Source organism: Podarcis muralis, chromosome 12, assembly GCF_964188315.1.
Source record: "Podarcis muralis chromosome 12, rPodMur119.hap1.1, whole genome shotgun sequence".
Lineage (NCBI taxonomy): Eukaryota > Metazoa > Chordata > Lepidosauria > Squamata > Lacertidae > Podarcis > Podarcis muralis.
Window position 1 is genome coordinate 37,961,114 of NC_135666.1, and position 18,615 is coordinate 37,979,728.

The following is an 18,615-nucleotide window of genomic DNA, read 5'->3' on the forward strand; positions in this document are numbered from 1 at the left end:
GAGGTCCAGCACTGAGGGCCTTCTGGCGGTTCGCTCCCTGCGAGAAGTGAGGTTACAGGGAACCAGGGAGAGCGCCTTCTTGGTAGTGGCGCCCACCCTGTGGAACGCCCTCCCATCAGATGTCAAGGAAATAAACAACTACCTGACTTTTAGAAAACATCTGAAGGCAGCTCTGTTTAGGGAAGTTTTTAATGTTTGATTTTTATCATGTTTTTCATATTCTGCTGGGAGCCACCCAGAGTGGCTGGGAAGGTCCAGCGCCTAGCCAGATCGGTGGGGTATAAGTAATAATTTGTTGTTTTTGTTGTTGTTGTTAAAATCCAGTGGCTTCCCATGGTTGAAAACATCTCCTTGGACATTTACCCATCAAGAATGTGATAGCCAGGCCAAATTCAAGGTGTTAACATTGTTATAGAAAGTCCGTAACAGCATACTAGCCCCATATATGCTCACTCAACAACAGTGATCCATGGAATTGGCATTTATTTATTTATTTAATAATTAAATAAATAATTAAATATACTGCCCTATACCTGGAGGTCCCAGGGTGGTTCCCAAAACAAAATCAATGTATAAAACCACAATATATATAATCAAAATAAAAGCAACAACCCAGTAACACCTGCCCCCCAAAAGAACCACATTTTAAAAGGAAATAGGATGTCAATCAAATCAACCAAAGGCCTGGTTAAAAAGGAATGTTTTTTTTCTTGGTGCCTAAAGGTGCACAGTGAAGGCACCAGGCAAACATCTCTGGGAAGAGCATTCCACAGATGGGGAGCCACTGCAGAGAAGGCCCTTTCTCGTGTTGCCACCCTCCAGACCTCTTGAGGAGGCAGCACATGAAGAAGAGCCTCTGAAGATGATCTCAGAGTCCGGGTAGGTTCATATGGAAAGAGGCAGTCTTTGACATATTGCCATCCTGAGCAATTTAAGGCTTTATGGGTCAAAACCAGCACTTTGAATTGGGCCTAGAAACTAATTGGTAGCCAGTGCAGTCGGTGTAATATACTCAAACCATCTTGCTCCGGTGAGCAACCTGGCCGCTGAATTCTGCACTTTTACAAGTGCCACATAATGTTTGTTCCACATTTGTAATGAGCCAATATTTTAGTGTGGCAACTCCTGTACCCTGGAACTCCCTGCCCATTGACAGGCAGCAGGGGCAGACTTTGGTCTTTCAAATTATCAGTGGGCAACCTGTGTAAGACCAAAATTTGGCATACACACCCAACTTCTGTTCTGCTCAATTATCTGCGTCATAGTTGTGATACCCTGCATGTAAATCACTTTCAGGTGCCTCATGGGAAGTGATTCATAAAAAAAGATGTGACAGCATCACATTGAAAGGGTAAAGGTAAAGGGACCCCTGACCATTAGGTCCAGTCGTGATCTACTCTGGGGTTGCGGCACTCATCTCGCTTTACTGGCCAAGGGAACCGGCGTACAGCTTCTGGGTCACGTGGCCAGCATGACTAAGCCGCTTCTGGCGAACCAGAGCAGCGCACAGAAAGGCCGTTTACCTTCCCGCCGGAGCGGTACCTATTTATCTACTTGCACTTCGATGTGCTTTTGAACTGCTAGGTTGGCAGGAGCAGGGACCGAGCAACGGAAGCTCACCCCGTTTCGGGGATTCGAACCACCGACCTTTTGATCGGCAAGTCCTAGGCTCTGTGGTTTTACCCACAGCGCCACCCGCGTCCCCCTAGCATCACATTAGTTAGGCCTTAATATGATCTCCCTCTCAGTCTCATGTCTGATAGGCAAGGATGCACCAGATCTAAGCTTAGAATATGTTGAGGAGAACCTGATGCTGCAATCAGATGTTTGCTCCCCAAACAGTATGATGCCAAGTTGCACTGAGCAAAGCCATAGTTTTCACAAGCATGAAGATTGATCATGAAAGATAACCTTTGACTTAATCTTGAGAGAAGCTTAAATCTACTTTTACTGCAGCCTAAGGTTGTAATTATGAGCAGTGGATGAATTCTACCATGATGAGAGGATGCCATGATAGAGTGGTCGTGTTTAATGAGAAGGAATTTAAAACAGAACCATCAAACTGAATTGAAGCTTTCAGCACCCTGTAATGCAGGCATACGCAAACTCGGCCCTCTAGATGTTTTGGGACTACAACTCCCATCATCCCTGACCACTGGTCCTGTTAGCTAGAGATGATGGGAGTTGTAGTTCCAAAACATCTGGAGGGCCGAGTGTGCCTATGCCTGTTGTAATGTGTAAGAAGATGACTTCTCAAAAGTAAAACATGGTAGCAATGCAGGAGATGCAAGAGGTTGAAGTCAGCATAAAGTTAGCTTCTCCTTGCTGCTAATCTGGTAGGGGAAGCAAACATATATTCTGGCAAGGTCAACCCTAACTGATGGATGCTTGCATTCCTAAGTCAACAATTCATTGCTAGATGAATTATGAATTCTCCAACTCAGGGTCATTGACTTGTGGGAGGGACACATCCTTTCTTTGAAGAAGTTCTCACTTTGCTACAGCAAAGCAATCAGATGTTCTCTTAAGGGCCTATGGCCTGAAAATAATTATAAGCCTACCCAAATGTATTCTGTTGATAATACAGGAAGCATGAGTATTCACTGGGTATCACATGAATGGCACTGATTCAACTTGCTGGCCATTTTTGAGTCAAATTTTATTGTATAGTAAAACATATAGCCTTACAATGGATCATAGACAGCCAGACAGATTCACAATACCAATACATCAATATAACACATTAGATTATTGGCAACTCCTATGCTGCCCCGGGAATGCGCACCAAATCACTGCATTAAAGGTGTAACATTTATGCACTGGACTGTAAAAGGGTGAGGGAGTGAAAGAAAACCAGTGGAGGTGGCAAAAAGCAGCAGTAGAAATTTCAGGGGGAGATGTAGGCTGGTACCAGTGTCTAGCAGCCCCCCTGCCAGGTCATAGGCCTTAACAAGTGTCAAATGGTGCTGGTTCCTGATATCATGTGAATACCACCAACTCTGAAACAAAATGTAACATGTAATAACTACTAATAGCTGTGTTGGGAATGTTACACATTGCTGTAGGCCTTAAACTTACGCTATTCCCAACTGCTTATAGAGGAAAATCTTCTGAAATCAATAGTGCTTCTCCATGATTGCATTCTGGCTTAGATAAATGCCTCTCCTGGCTTGCATTCTTCTCTTTCCAGCGGGTTTATGCCAGTGACACATTTAGAAAGGGTTTTTTTTTTAAAAAAAGCGGGCATGTACTTTTAAAAATCAAGAACGAATGGCTTCCTAAAGACTTTTCACTTCATCCTCCCCCTGCCCCACTCCAAGTTAGGACTTTCCAGGAGTCATAAAACAGAACAGCATGTTCACCTCTCCCATTACAGAACAGCATGATGTGCCACTTAGTTACATTTTTACTCAACCACCACAGTCCAGACAATCAAAATATGCACACAGAGAAAGGCAAGGGCTTTTAGGCTCACAGTTCCAGCTCTCTTACTACCAACACTTTATCATCGCACTTGTGTCACTTTTTATTTTTTAAAAATTAAATTGGTTTGCATACTCAGTCTGGATTAACGCATCTTCAGGACAAAGGCAGTATCCCGATCAGTCTGTTTTTACCCCACCTCAAATGAACTGCCAACTACTATCACCCAGTGCAGGCAAATTAGCTATAGGCAATAGTCACGATAGCCTGAGCACCCGAGTCTTTCGCTTACATTTCTGCAAGGGTTATAAAAAATGCAACCTTCTTGCAGGGGTGCCAACTTGAAAGAAATATTGGGGACCAGGTGAGCTCCACCCCGCATCATCAACCACATGATGCGGCACATGGACACCATTTGAATGGCAATGCCCATCAACTGGGGGGAGGCAACTCCCTCAAATATTTTATTGGTGGGGCCAAAGGGACTTCTGCCCCTAGGAGTTTGGGCTCTTATGCCTTCTTGCAAGAAAATCATACTTCCACCTTCTTGTTTCATTCACCTGCTGCTGCCATTTACTCCTTGGCTCTCATCTGATTGCTCTCTGACACTCTGTGAGATTTCCTACTGATCATGTTTAAGCCGTGTGTGAAACGTGGCCTGGGAAACCAAAACCAAACGGAAAGAAAGCAAGCCCAGACCCCAAACGCCCTTTGCAAGGTAAGAGCATTTTGTTCTCCTATCATCCTCCTCCTCAGCGTCCCGTCCTTCCCTGATTCCTTCTGAAGCCAGCCTTGGCACAGGGAGACCCGGCTGCCGCGGGACTTGTTGAAAGCACTTGTTCGACACTCCAGGCAGGGAGGGGAAGCGAAATCCTACAGGTGACGGCGGCCCCGGATCCCAAGGCTGACCTGGCCGCGCCGCCACGCGCGATCTCCTTGGCGGAGAGGCCCAGCTCGGCTCCCCGTGGAAGCAGCCGGGGAAAAGAGGCGAGGCTCCGCCCGGGCGACGGGGGCTCCTCCCCGCCCGGCGCCCCCTTGACGCAACCGCGCCAGCCGGCAAGTCCCCCGGCGGAGAGATCGTCCCTTCCCCTGCGGCAGCCACTTGACCTCCTTCACCAGCAACCCTTCCCGCTGCCGGGCCCCTGCACGCCCTGTCCGTCCCTCCGGCCTGCCTGCCTGCCTGCGTGACGCGCCGCCTCCGCCACCGCGAGGCGCCTCGGGTGCAGTGAGCGAGGCCGGCCCGGGGTTGGCCCGCCAGAGAGGCAGGGCGAGAAAGCCAGCGAGCGAGCAGCCCGCGCGCGCGCGCCATCCTCCTCCTCGCCTCCACACCTAGCAACAGCGCTGACAGGACGCAGCCGCCGCCGCCGCTGCAGCGGGAGGAGGAGGAAGCGGAATGGCCGCCTCGCCGGCGGCGGCGGCGGCAGCGGCGGCTTCTCCCTCCCTCCCTCCCCACACAGCCCTGACAGCCAGAGCCGGGGCGGAAGCAGCAGGCGGCGTGCTGGACTCGTCCTCCTCCTCCTCCTCCCTCCGGGTCTCTCGGCGCGCCGCGGCTGCCAAGGCAAACTCCGGCGCCTTTGCAACAGCCCCGGGGCTGCACGCGCCACGCCAGCCACCCGGCGGCCGAGTACCTCAGGCACCCAACTCGCCAAGCAGCCGCCGCCCCTCCCCGCCCAACACACCCACCCTCGTGCCTGCCGCCCCTCACCCGCCGCCCCTGCCCTCCCATTCATCCCCGGCGGCAGCCTCGCCCGCCAGTCCCCCAGACGCTTCACCCCCCACACCCGACGCCCCTCCCTCCTTCTCCCCTCGGCACTCCGAGCCGCTCCCGCCCACCCGCCGTTCTAGCGTGGTTGGGGGTCTCTCTGGCCGCCGTCGCCGCCCCCCTCCCCCGCCCCACGCCCACGCGCCTGCCGGGGGTGGGTAGTTGGGGGGGGGCGACCCTCTCGCTCACCCACCGATATGGTTGTCCTCGATGTGCTCGATGAGCTCGGCCAGGGTTGGAAAGGGCAGCCCGCAGCCCCCGAAGCGGCAGGTATTGGAGAAGAAGGAGGCGGCGGCGATGCCTGTCATGGTGTTACATGGAGGTTTTCGCCCCTCTCCGCCCTGCGGTGCCTACTCTGCCAGGGCCGCCGCCGGCGGGAAAGGGAGAAACCGGACAGAGAGGAGAGGAGATGGGGAGAGAGAGAGAGAGGGAGGGAGAGAGGGAGGCTGGGGGTTGGGACGAGGAGGAGGTGGCGGCAGCGGCTGCAGCGTCGGGAGCGGCGGAGGGGAGGGACGGGCTGCTGGGTGGGGGGAGATGAGGCAGGCGCAGCTGGGAGGAGGGACCATTGCCGCACTGGAACAGCTGGGCAACCCCTGCCGTCGCCGCCTGACTCCGCAGCGGGAGCCAGAGACCCAGGCCACGCTCGGCGGAGGCGGGCAACCCACACACGGCTCCTCGGCTCTGCCTGGGGAACCGGAGCAGCGGGGGGGGGGGGGCGCTGCACAACAGTTGGGGGTGTGTCTTCTCCCCTCTCAACTTCGGAGGATCTACTACGGCAACTTCTGAACGCCCCACAGATACGGCGGCGCCGGGGATTGGGGGGGGGGTGTTGCGAGGGGGTGGGAGAAACCTCGAACCTGACCTCTGAAAAAGCTGAACCTCGATCGAGTTGGAGCCAAGCCTCGTTTACAGCTTATTGCTGGTGCCTCTTCTCCTAGGCCTGGGTCCGGCAACCGGCATTTTAAAAAATATAAATAATGGAATATATGCAACTTGCAATGTGTATGTGTGTACATGTATGAGCATGAGGGAACAGCGGTGCCAACTTGAATAAAATATTTTTGGGGGACAGGTAAGCCCTGTCCCCCGCATAATCAGATCACATGTATGCACACCATTTGAATGGCAGTCTTCTCCCATCTCGACTTTGGAGGATCTGATTCTTCTATGGCATTGACTTTGTAGGGGTGGCCCCCTCAAATATTTTATGAAGGAACCTCAGCCCATCAGAGGTGGCTCCTATGTAAGGGAACATAAAGATGTAGCAAAGAGTCGTGCTGGATTAGATCAGAGGCCCATCTAGACCAGCATCCTGTAGCTCCTTGTGGCAAGGCATATGTCTATGGGAAGCCCACAAGCAGGACTTTCATCATCATCATCATCATCAGGCCCTTCATAGAATCATAGAACTGTAGAGTTGGAAGGGACCCTGAGGGTCATCTAGTCCAACCCCCTGCAATGCAGGAATATGCAGCTGTCCCGTACGGGGATCGAACCTTCAACCATGGCATTCTCAGCACCATGCTCTAACCAGCTATCTGGGATTATCAGAAGGAAAAGGGCTTCTGAGCTAGGAGGCCTGCTTGAATCTTACATTTACTTTACACCCACCTGTCTTCAAACAGTCCTCACTGGACCCTTTTGTCACCTCAGCAGTCCCAGTGAGGGAGGTATGGCAAATGACAGTGACTGGCCCAAGGCTAAACTTTGTGGCCGAGTGGCAATTTGAGCCTAGGTCTCCCTAGGTCAAGTCACTGACCCACAGCACATCTGTTGGATAATACAGTTTCTGCTATTCCTCATTTATCCCCTATTCCAGATGTCCTACTATGGTACAATCATCCAGACATTACTTCTCTGGTTTGTGCCTTACCACCCAGTTTTCCCCTTGGACAAGCAGAAGTTTTGCCCTTGGAGAAAATCAACATTCTGTGAGCCATACAGACACCCAGTATAGCACTCTTGTTTTATTTTTGGAATGGTGCATTGGTATAGGCAAGATCTCTTAGCCCTGTTGGTATTGTTGCATGCCACCCCAATCTCTGAGCAGTGAGAGAATCCAGGGGTTCCAAGCATTTACCCAGGGTTCCTTTGGAATGAGGCACAACAGAGACTGTAGTTGATAAAGGGTTGATTTACACATATATGCAACCCGAGCCTACAATGGAGGGGTTCACAGCATTAACACCCCAATAGGGGCTTACTTCTCCCAGCCTTGGATTCCAGGGGTGGTGCTCTTTCTAGCAGCAGCTTTGCTTCAGGGTCATGTAACTCAGCTCTCCACTCCTGCCTTTTGTCTTTCTAACTAACAGACAGTTGAGGCAGGAAGCCGATCCATTTGCCCTCTGGCACAGAACCCTTTGTTTCTTTATTGACCCAAACTTAGTGGGCCATTACTAGGCTGGCTTGGCTATTCCAGCAATTGAATCTGTGCTGAATCCAGGAATTGGAAGGGGGCCTCAGGCATGCAACCTACCCCCTCCCCCCCAAAAAAAAACAAAACCCCACCTCATAACACTCTGTATCAGAGTAAGTTTAGTCATGTCAATGCTACATCTTTGTATTGTGCTGTGTCTTGCACAGCTTCAGCTGAATTATCCCTAGTCGCTGTGATAGTGCAATATTCCGGGGGACTTTCTTTCATAGTGTTATTTTGTCTTGCAAAGTACAGTGGTACCTCGGGTTACATACGCTTCAGGTTACAGACTCTGCTAACCCAGAAATAGTACCTCGGGTTAAGAACTTTGCTTCAGGATGAGAACATAAATCGTGCTCCGGCAGCAGCGGGAGGCCCCATTAGCTAAAGTGGTGCTTCAGGTTAAGAACAGTTTCAGGTTAAGAACGGACCTCCAAAACGAATTAAGTACTTAACCCGAGGTACCACTGTATATAACAAGTGATATGGCTCTGGGAAGCTTCCAGATATTCTCTACTGCACCTGTTACAACCCATAATCTGGCAGCCACAGTTTGCAACCTGGCACTGAACGCTTGCACAAGTTCTGTGTACATGCAGACCTTATCCAGTGGGAAACCTTCTAAATTCTTAAGACTACCTGGACCTTTGTAACTTGAGATGCAAATGCACCCTGGGATACTTCCATATCCTATCATTCAGTGTAAAGTTGCCACTATTGTCTGTTTAGCCCAGGTCATAGATGCAATAGAACATATACAGGAGTACTTCCTCCTTTGCTTTGGAACTTGGAGCTTGCAGACCAATGACATGCAGCATGGTCTATATGGGATGGTGGTGGTACAGTATGTATTCCAATTAATAACATAAATAAGAGCCCTGCTGGATACAGGCCCAATTCCTATCTAGTCTGGTATCCTCTTCTGATAGTGGCCAACCAGATCCCTGTGAGAAGCCTGTAAGCGAGGCCTAAGTGCAAGCTGTGCTTTCCAGCAATTTGTAATCAGCATACTGCCTGTGTCGGTGGAGGCAGAACACCACCTTTGTGGCTAGTAACTAGTGATATGGATAAATCCTGTATGAATTCCTGTAAAGGTAAAGGTAAAGGTACCCCTGCCGCTACGGCCAGTCTTGACAGACTCTAGGGTTGTGCGCTCATCTCACTGTAGAGGCCGGGAGCCAGCGTTGTCCATAGACACTTCCGGGTCACGTGGCCAGCGTGACGAAGCTGCTCTGGCGAGCCAGCGCAGCACACGGAAACGCCGTTTACCTTCCCGCTAGTAAGCGGTCCCTATTTATCTACTTGCACCCGGGGGTGCTTTCGAACTGCTAGGTTGGCAGGCGCTGGGACCGAGCAACGGGAGTGCACCCCGCAGCGGGGATTCGAACCGCCGACCATGCGATCGGCAAGTCCTAGTCGCTGAGGTTCTACCCACAGCGCCACCCGTGTCCTTGAATTCCTGTAAGTCTCCTTTAAAGCCATTCAGGTTAGTGGCCAACACTGCATCTTGCAGGTCCTCCAAGTGTCCCTATTTTCCAGGGACACCCAAGATTTGATTCAGGAATGTCCCACTTTTCCTTAGGATGTCCCTATTTTCATTGGAGAAATGTTGGAGGGTATGGAATTATCCAACCCCTGAGCCATCTGAAGGCTCATCTGTATGGGGAAGTTAAAAAAAAAAAAGTTTAATGTTTTTATATGTTTTTATATGTGTTGGAAGCTTCCTAGAGTGGCTGGGACAACCCAGTAAGATGTGTGGGGTATAAATAGTAAAATGATCATTCTGGGATGGGACGTCCCTATTTTCATCAATGTTGGAGGGTGTGCATCTTATGTTAGCAAATTTCACAGTTTAACACTGCACTGCCTGGATAGCTCAGTTGGTTAGAGTGTGGAAGTGATAACACCAAGATTACAGGTTTGATCCCTGCATGGGACAGCTGCATATTCCTATATTGCAGGGGGCTGGACTAGATGATCCTTAGAGTTCCTCCCAACTCTATAATTCTGTGAAACTGTGTGAAGAAGTACTTTGTTTTTTTTGCTCGGAATGTTCCAACATTTGGTTTCATTGGATGTCATTGAGTTCTTCTCTTATCATGAGAGACGGGCTCCCTACCCACTTTCCCTAGACCATACATAATTTAATACACAATCTCCCTTATTATCTCATCATCTTAAATGATGTTACACATGTAACTTGAAAAATTCTCCAATATCATGAAGTTTGTGGTACAGTTGAACTGACCCCCCAAGGCACAATATATGACTTGTTAGGTTGCAATCCAAAACACATTTTCTTCAATTGCCCCTATATGCAGCACCACCAAATCTTTTATTCAGGTGGCTTTTAAGGATGCATCTTTTTGCACAGATTTTCCCTGATCCACAAGACTTCAACCTGTATCACTGCATTTCCGTTTTTAGCTCTGTTGCGTAATTTTATGAATTGTATGGTTTTGTATATCTCTTAAAATGTTTTAAAATGTTACGTCGTTTGGAAATAAATTTTAATGATGAATAAAATCCATTACTGGGAGTAAGTCCCATTGAACTCATTGAGGTTTAAAGGTAAAGGTAAAGGTACCCCTGCCCATACGGGCCAGTCGTGTCTGACTCTAGGGTTGTGCGCCCATCTCACTCAAGAGGCCGGGGGCCAGCGCTGTCCGGAGACACTTCCGGGTCACGTGGCCAGCGTGACGAAGCTGCTCTGGTGAGCCAGCACAGCGCACGGAAATGCCGTTTACCTTTCCGCTAGTAAGCGGTCCCTATTTATCTACTTGCACCCGGGGGTGCTTTCGAACTGCTAGGTTGGCAGGCGCTGGGACCAAGCAACGGGAGCGCACCCTGCCGCGGGGATTCGAACCACCGACCATGCGGTCGGCAAGTCCTAGGCGCTGAGGTTTTACCCACAGAGCCACTCGCGTCCCTGTGCTAGTATTGAGTTGCTAGTATTGAGGTTTACTTCAGAGTAAACACGTACATGCATTATTGACAAAGTTGGTAGCAGCGTCATTAGGACGGCAAGGTACATAATAGCCCTGAACTGATCCCAAATGATAACTCTGACTACTGCCATTGCTGCTTTATTTATTTTTTAAAAATTAATACTGCCCTTCATCAAACTTGGCTCCAGAGCAGTTTGCACAATGAACATCTAAAAGCAATAAACCCACATAATCAGATAAATTAGCAGCTAGAACAAAGTCCATCAGCAAGATTTTAAATAACTGAAATGTATAAACCTGAGAGAATGTAAAGTTTCTTTCTCTGGCATCTAAATAAAAGCAGTGAGGTTAACTTCCCTAGGGCTGAAAAAGCTCTCTGTAGGTGTCAAGCACCTGCTTCACCCCAATAAGGAGAAGACAGAGAGGCTTCAGCCTATTATTATTATTATTATTATTATTATTATTATTTTACTGTGCCCATCTGATTGGTTTGCCCCAGCCACTTTGGGCGACTTCCAGCACATACAAAAACATAATAAAATATTACACATTAAAAATGATCAGATGATCAGAGAAAGGGGAAGGATGGTATGGGCTAAGGCACTGCTTTGGGACCATGGTCTCAAAGCATTTAGGAATACAGTGGTACCTCTGGTTACAGACGCTTCAGGTTACATACGCTTCAGGTTACAGACTCCGCTAACCCAGAAATGGTGCTTCAGGTTAAGAACTTTGCTTCAGGATAAGAACAGAAATCGGGCTCCGGCGGTGCGGCAGCAGTAGGAGGCCCCATTAGCTAAAGTGGTGCTTCAGGTTAAGAACAGTTTCAGGTTAAGTACGGACCTCCAGAACGAATTAAGTACTTAACCCGAGGTACCACTGTAGTCAGTTGCTAGTATGCTGAGGCTTGGAATTGGACAGGAAGTCAGCTGAGTTCTTTTAACACTTGTTTGAATAGGCTTTGCCACTCAAAATCATGGCAGCTGAATTCTGTGCCAACTCGAATGTCAAAAGGCAGCTCTGCTTTGGGAGATGGCAAGGGCATGGATAACTGTGACCAGTTTTCCATGCCCTTGTGGATGTCTCTGCCCAGGAGAAGCTGCAGCTGGTGCGCCAGCCCACCAAGACTACTATATCCTGATAAAGTAGAATTCAGGCGAATCTTCAAGGTATAGAAATGATCCTTCCAGGAGAATGCAGCATCTTCCAAACCAAGATGAAAATCCTCTCACTGGAGCCAAAAATCATCTACTATTTACATGCACCTTTCAATGGCCACTACAGTTATGTGTGCTCACTTGCAAGGTCTCATCACTTTTAAATAAGAAGTATATACCATGTTTTCTTGAGTTACCCCAAAATTTGTTCTATCCTACAACAACAACAACATCAATTATTATTATTATTATTATTATTATTATTATTATTATTATTATTATTATATTTATACCCTGCCTTTTTCCCTGATAGGGACTCAAGGTGGCTTACAGCTAAAATGGAAACAAATAGAAACATAGCTGGGGAAAGCAGTAAATAAAGCAATCATTAAAAAACAATTAGCTATCAATATTATATATATATAGGTGATTAACAATTGGCTTTAGGGTGCACAGAAGCCATGAGAGGAAATGGCCAGATAGAATCTGGTTATTCTTCTAGATACAAGATGGCGCCGTCTCTTCCAGAACATTCTTCAAAGTGCCCCAATACACAAAATTGTGAGTTAATACATCCTGCAGGTGGCCACTCACCAATCCTTTAAACTAGCACTGGTGCTGAAGGCGATGAGCTTAGATTATTAACTGTTGGTGAAAACATTATGGCTGCCACATGGCCATTTGAGGTCATTCTACACGGATGCTATTAGGTAGTTTTTGTAGTGGCGTGTGTATGACCCAGGCAATCTCATACCTTCCAACATTTCTGATGAAAATAGGGATGTCCTATTCAACAACAGGGATGCGGGTGGCGCTGTGGGTTAAACCACAGAGCCTAGGACTTGCTGATCAGAAGGTTGGCGGTTCGAATCCCCACGACAGGGTGAGCTCCCGTTGCTTGGTCCCTGCTCCTGCCAACCTAGCAGTTCGAAAGCACATCAAAGTACAAGTAGTTAAATACTGTAGGTACCACTCTGGCGGGAAGGTAAACGCCATTTCCGTGCGCTGTTCTGGTTTGCCAGAAGTGGCTTAGTCATGCTGGCCACATAACCCGGAAGCTGTACGCCGGCTCCCTCGGCCAATAAAGCGAGATGAGCGCTGCAACCCCAGAGTCAGCCACAACTGGACCTAATGGTCAGGGGTCCCTTTATCTTTATTCAACAACAACATTTTACTATTTATAACCCGCCCATCTGACTGGGTTGCCCCAACCACTCTGGGTGGCTTCCAACATATATAAAAACACAACAAAACATCAAACATTAAACTTCCCTATACAAGGCTGCCTTTAATGTCTTCTAAAGGTTGTATACTTACTTATCTCTTTGGCTTGGGGGTTGCATAACTCCACCCCTTCAACATTTCTCTTATTAAAATAAGGATGTCCTAGCATACCTTCCAACATTTCTCCGATGAAAATTGGGACATCCTAAGGAAAAGCGGGACATTCCGGGGTCAAACCAGAAACCGGGACAGTTTCTGTAAATCCAGGACTGCCCCTGGAAAATAGGGACACTTGGAGGGTCTGCAATCTAAAGCTGGGGAAGGCTGAAGTTAACATTTGGTTTGTGGGGTGAGAGTTGAGCTGCATTTTCGGTTTACAGGCCTCAATCTTCATATGATGAGCTATTCATGTGCGATGACTCATCATGTGGGTGGAACAAGCTTCTCTACACCACTAGAGGTGATCTTTCTGGGTCTGTTTGCAGTGGCATGGAGAAAATCATCTGATTTGCATATAGCAATTTCCTGAGGGGTAGCTGTGTTAGTCTGTCACAGCAAAAGCAACAAAAAGTCTTTTAGCACTTTAAAGACTTCCTCACAGGGACTTTATTTCAGAAAGGCCGATTCGGCTCTGATATTTTGTCTCCACAATTGCCACAGTAGCTTTCGTACATCTCTTGTTTTTTTCAGTCATATATATTCATTGCTATTCTGCTGCTTGCAACTCACACCTTTGGGCAAAGCTTGATTAAATGTATCTGGGTTGTGTTTTTTACTTCTCCCCCTCAATCTCGTCTTCCTCACCCTCCACTTCCCTTTTCTGTTCTGAGCAAGCAAGCAGGTATTTCTGTATCTGCGTGTGCATAATTCTTATTAAAGAACAAAAACACACACACACCAGGAAAGGCACAAGAGTAAACTAATAACCTTAGTTACCACGTTTCACAAAAAGGGGCCTTCCACTTTTGTGGCGAGACAATATATATATTCATTTGTTTCTGTTATTGTTGTTTTTAAATAATAGAGAGGTCATAACTTATCACTCTTTAGCTATATTGATCTGCAATTTGATATGGCCAGATTGGGTTGGATAGCAGTATCAAAATAATAATAAAAAATAAAAGGAATGCCCTGAACACCCATGTAACTTTTAATAGCCAAAGCTCACATTGACCCATCCCCAAACTCACAAAATACCAAAATTATGATACAAAGGTCTTGCACAAATGAAATATACTCAGAGTCGCAAAGTGATTTCATGCTCTTTATTCAGCTCATAGTGGTGAGGAGGAATGAATGAATGTCCCCTCAAAGTATCTGCTTTATATACATTATTTACACAATGGGCTGCACATGATTGGCTAATTCCGGAATTCTACTGTAAGCCAATCAGGTTGTGGATTCACTTCTATCTGGAGCATGATTGGGTAGTTCCTGCCAACCAATCATACTGCTGCATTGTTCTAGGACCAATCAGACTGCTGCATTCTGAATCCTATTGTTCTAGGACCAATCAGACTGCTGCCTTTTGGATCCTATTGTTCTAGGGCCAATCAGACTGCTGCAGTTTGGATCCTATTCAACTCAGTACATAACACCCCTCCCCTCTAAGTACCAGTCCTGCCCGGGAGGTCGCGTCCACATCCACTTGTAAGCTAGTGTGGTTCACCCCGGTGACGGCTAGCCCCAGTGGTCCAAACCATGCCAATCCCAGTAAGCTAATGTAGGGGCCCTTGACCACCAGCAAGTCCAGTTGCCGCGTCCGCCCTCGGTATTGCACCCTGAAGGTCCCCACCCCCATTGTGGGGACCTTACGTTTCTGGAAGTCCCGGAGGGTGAATGGGGCCGGCCTGAGTTTGGGACCCCCAGTAGGACACAGTTTCCTTAAGGTCCTTGCCGAGATTATGGATAGAGTTGAACCCGTGTCAAGCTCCATGCGGCATGGGGCCCCCTCTATCTGTACCTCTACATAAATTTTCTCTACGTTGGGGTGGGGCAACTGGTATACCTGGAAGTCCGTGAGCTCTGTCGAGTTGCCTTGGTGCGTTGGGGCCCGGGACCTGGGGCTCTTGGATTGGTCATCTGATGCCTGGCGTCGGGTGGGCCGAGCCCGACACACCCGGGCGATGTGCCCCGATTTTCTGCACTGCCTGCACTCTGCGTTGCGGAAATGGCAGGTCCTCCTTTCGTGACTTTCTCCACAGCTTGCGCAGTTCCCTCCTTCTCGTCGAGGCAGCTGTGGTGTGTGGGCTGCTTGAGTGCGCTGCTGTACTCGGTGCACCTCCTCCCTGTTGGATCCTGAGTCGTCGGTGAGGTCTTCGTGGTGGACCCTCGGTTGGGACGGCTGGCTCGGCCGTGCCTCTTGCGTCGACCTCTCGGCAGCTTCCGTTGCCAGGGCCTCCTCCAGAGCGACCTGGAATGTTAGGTCCTTCTTAGCGAAGAGGCGTCGTTGAAGCTTCTCATCCTTCAGGCCACCGACGAGGCGGTCACGAAGCATGTTCTCCAGCTCTGAGAAGTTGCAGAACCGGGCAGCTTGGCGGAGAGAGGTCACAAACCCAGTTATGGTTTCCCCAGGGGCTTGCCGCTTTGCGTAGAAGGCATTTCGACGAGCCACCACTGAGGGCTGTGGCGAAAAGTGCCCCTTCAGTTGTTCCATTATTGTTTTGTATGGAACAGTAGCGACGTCTTCAGGCGCAAGGAGAGCCCGGGCGATTTCAAACGTCTCCTCTCCGCAGACGCTGAAGAATATCGCCCTCTTCTTGGCGTCTTCTTCGTCGGTGACCCCTTTGGCTTCTAGGAGGAAGGTGAAACGGGAGGCGTACGCTTCCCAGTCTCCAGATGCTGGGTTGAACGGCGAGAAGCTGTTGTCGGTTGCCATTCTGAGTTCCTTGTGTCCCGGAGCTGAAGCCTGGATACACGGTGCGAGGCAGCGGTGCGGCAGGTGGCGGTGCTGCGGTGCTGTGTGTGGCAGTCAGCTCAGCGGGATCCCACCTTCGTCGCAAAGTGATTTCATGCTCTTTATTCAGCTCATAGTGGTGAGGAGGAATGAATGAATGTCCCCTCAAAGTATCTGCTTTATATACATTATTTACAGAATGGGCTGCACATGATTGGCTAATTCCGGAATTCTACTGTAAGCCAATCAGGTTGTGGATTCACTTCTATCTGGAGCATGATTGGGTAGTTCCTGCCAACCAATCATACTGCTGCATTGTTCTAGGACAAATCAGACTGCTGCATTCTGAATCCTATTGTTCTAGGACCAATCAGACTGCTGCCTTTTGGATCCTATTGTTCTAGGGCCAATCAGACTGCTGCAGTTTGGATCCTATTCAACTCAGTACATAACAACAAACTTTCATGGGCTAGCACCCATTCCATCAGATGCAACATGTTATTCAGTAGGCTTTGGTCCATGAAAACTTATTTTGTAATAAGATGTGTAAAGTTTTGTAGATGCCACAGCACTTTTTGTTATGTTTGCTAATCTGGATGATGAGCTACGTGTCAGCCATAATACATTCATTGGTCCTATGTGGTCTGTGAATCTTCCACCCTGTTCTGCTTTTAAATTAATTCTTTAGAACCTCGCTAGCTTCAGTTGGGATGCTATCATGCATAATAACATTAGTAATGTGCATTACTTAAGTTTTTTTATTGCCAATGATGCATTGCACATCTATTCACCAAAATTCAAATTCAAATCTCCAGGGTTTGATGAGCTGTACCCAAGGATTCTAAAGGAGTTTATGGATGTAGTCTCAGAGCCTCCTTCTATAATCTTTGAGAATCCTTGGAGAACAGGTGAGGTACCTGCAGACTGGAGGTGGGCAAATGGGGAAAAAGAAGACCTAGGTAACTACCAACCAGTCAGCTTGATGATGATACCAGGAAATAGATGCAGTGATTACTAAGACCCAGCATGGGTTTCTCAAAAACAAGTAATGCCAGATGAAGGACTTGATTTCCTTCCGAAGGGCCTGTAAGACAGAACTATTCCGCCTGGCCTTCAATTTGAATTAGCCTGATTCTCTATTCCCCTTTCCCTTTCCTCTTCTATGAAGAAACCCTTTCTGGGACCGCACATTTAAATCCTTCCCTGGTCTCCTTGCTGGCCCTAGTAGGACCAACTTGGCTAGTTAGCCCTGGTGATCATTCAATGTCTACTGACTGACCCCTGAATTTTAGAATTTTATTGATATTGATGCTGCATTTTATGTTGTATTTTATGCTGTTTTATGCTGTTTTTAAGTTGCATTTTAATCAATGTTTTATATTTGCTGTTAGCCACCCTGAGCCCGGTTTTTAAACCGGGAAGGGCAGGATATATATAAAAAAATTATTATTATTATTTCTTTTTTTGATTGAGTTACAAGCTTGGTGGATCAGGGGAATTATGTGGCTGTAGTGTATCTTGATTTCAGTAAGGCTTTTGGCAACGCTTTCCCCCCCTCCCCATGATATTCTTGTGGAAATGCTGGTAAAATGTGGGCTGGATGGTGCTAGGACTCAAACCAATGGATTCAAGTTATAAGAAAGGAGATTCTGACTATACATCAGGAAGAATTTTATGAAGGAGCGTCTCCACCCCCATCGTTCTGCCCGGACACTGAGGTCCAGTGCTGAGTACCTTCTGGCGGTTCCCTCACTGCGAGAAGCCAAGTTACGGGGAACCAGGCAGAGGGCCTTCTCAGTATTGGCACTCGCCCTGTGGAACACCCTCCCACCAGATGTCAAAGAGAAAAACAACTACCAGACTTTTAGAAGACATCTGAAGGCAGCCCTGTTTAGGGAAACTTTTAATGTTTAATAGGTTATTGTATTTTAATATTCTGTTGGAAGCCGCCCAGAGTGGCTGGGGAAACCTAGCCAGATGGGCAGGGTATAAATAATAAATAAACAAATAAATTATTATTATTATTATTATTATTATTATTATTATTATTATTATTATTACTACTACTACTACTACTACTACTACTACACTAGGAGCTGTTTGACAGTGGAATGGACTCCCTCAGGAGGTTGTGGACTCTCCTTCCTCAGAAGTTTTTAAACAGATATTGGATGGCCATTTGTTAGGGCTGCCATACATCTGGAAATTGGGCTTGAAAATGGCGGCTGGGTGGATTTTCGCTGATAAAAAAGCTCAACAACTATGTCCGGATTTTCACTTCTGGGAATATGGCAACCCTACATTTGTCATGGATGCTTTGGTTTGGATTACTGCATCGCAGGGGGTTGACCATCCATATCCCTTCCAACTCTCCAGTTCCGTGGGTCTATGAAATCTGCACCTGCCTGCATTTCATAGGCCTATATCTCACAGATGAGATGGTAAATTTGCATTTGCATGGTACCACTTGAGACTGCAGGTGGGGACTCACATGACTGAATACTCTTCCATGCTCAGAAAAAAACAAACCACACACGGCACAGAGAAACTAGAAGTCAGAGAGAATAGGTCTAGGTTGTCCTTTTCCCAGACATGCATATTATCTATGTGCAGGAATGCGGTTTTGCTGCCAATTTTGGTGGTTTTCCATAGGAAAGGGTTTCAGCAGTTATACTGTCCAGAAACAGATTTACCACCTCATATGATGTTAATGAAAACTAGGCCATTCACTGATTGCACGAGCATTGGCTCTTCAATTGAATGAGTGCACTCAAGACTTATTTCACAGG

At 47.8% G+C, this 18,615-nt stretch overlaps 1 protein-coding gene across 1 annotated transcript in view; it reads right to left on the reverse strand.

The window, feature by feature from the left end:
- JAZF1 (JAZF zinc finger 1) overlaps positions 1 to 5,833 on the reverse strand; it is a 126,298-nt gene extending 120,465 nt beyond the window's left edge. Inside the window, exon 1 of the mRNA XM_028751476.2 lies at positions 5,379 to 5,833. Coding sequence (XP_028607309.1) covers positions 5,379 to 5,493 — 115 coding nt within the window. The 5' untranslated portion in view covers positions 5,494 to 5,833. The remainder of the gene's footprint in view (positions 1 to 5,378) is intronic.
- Positions 5,834 to 18,615: the final 12,782 nt, after the last annotated feature.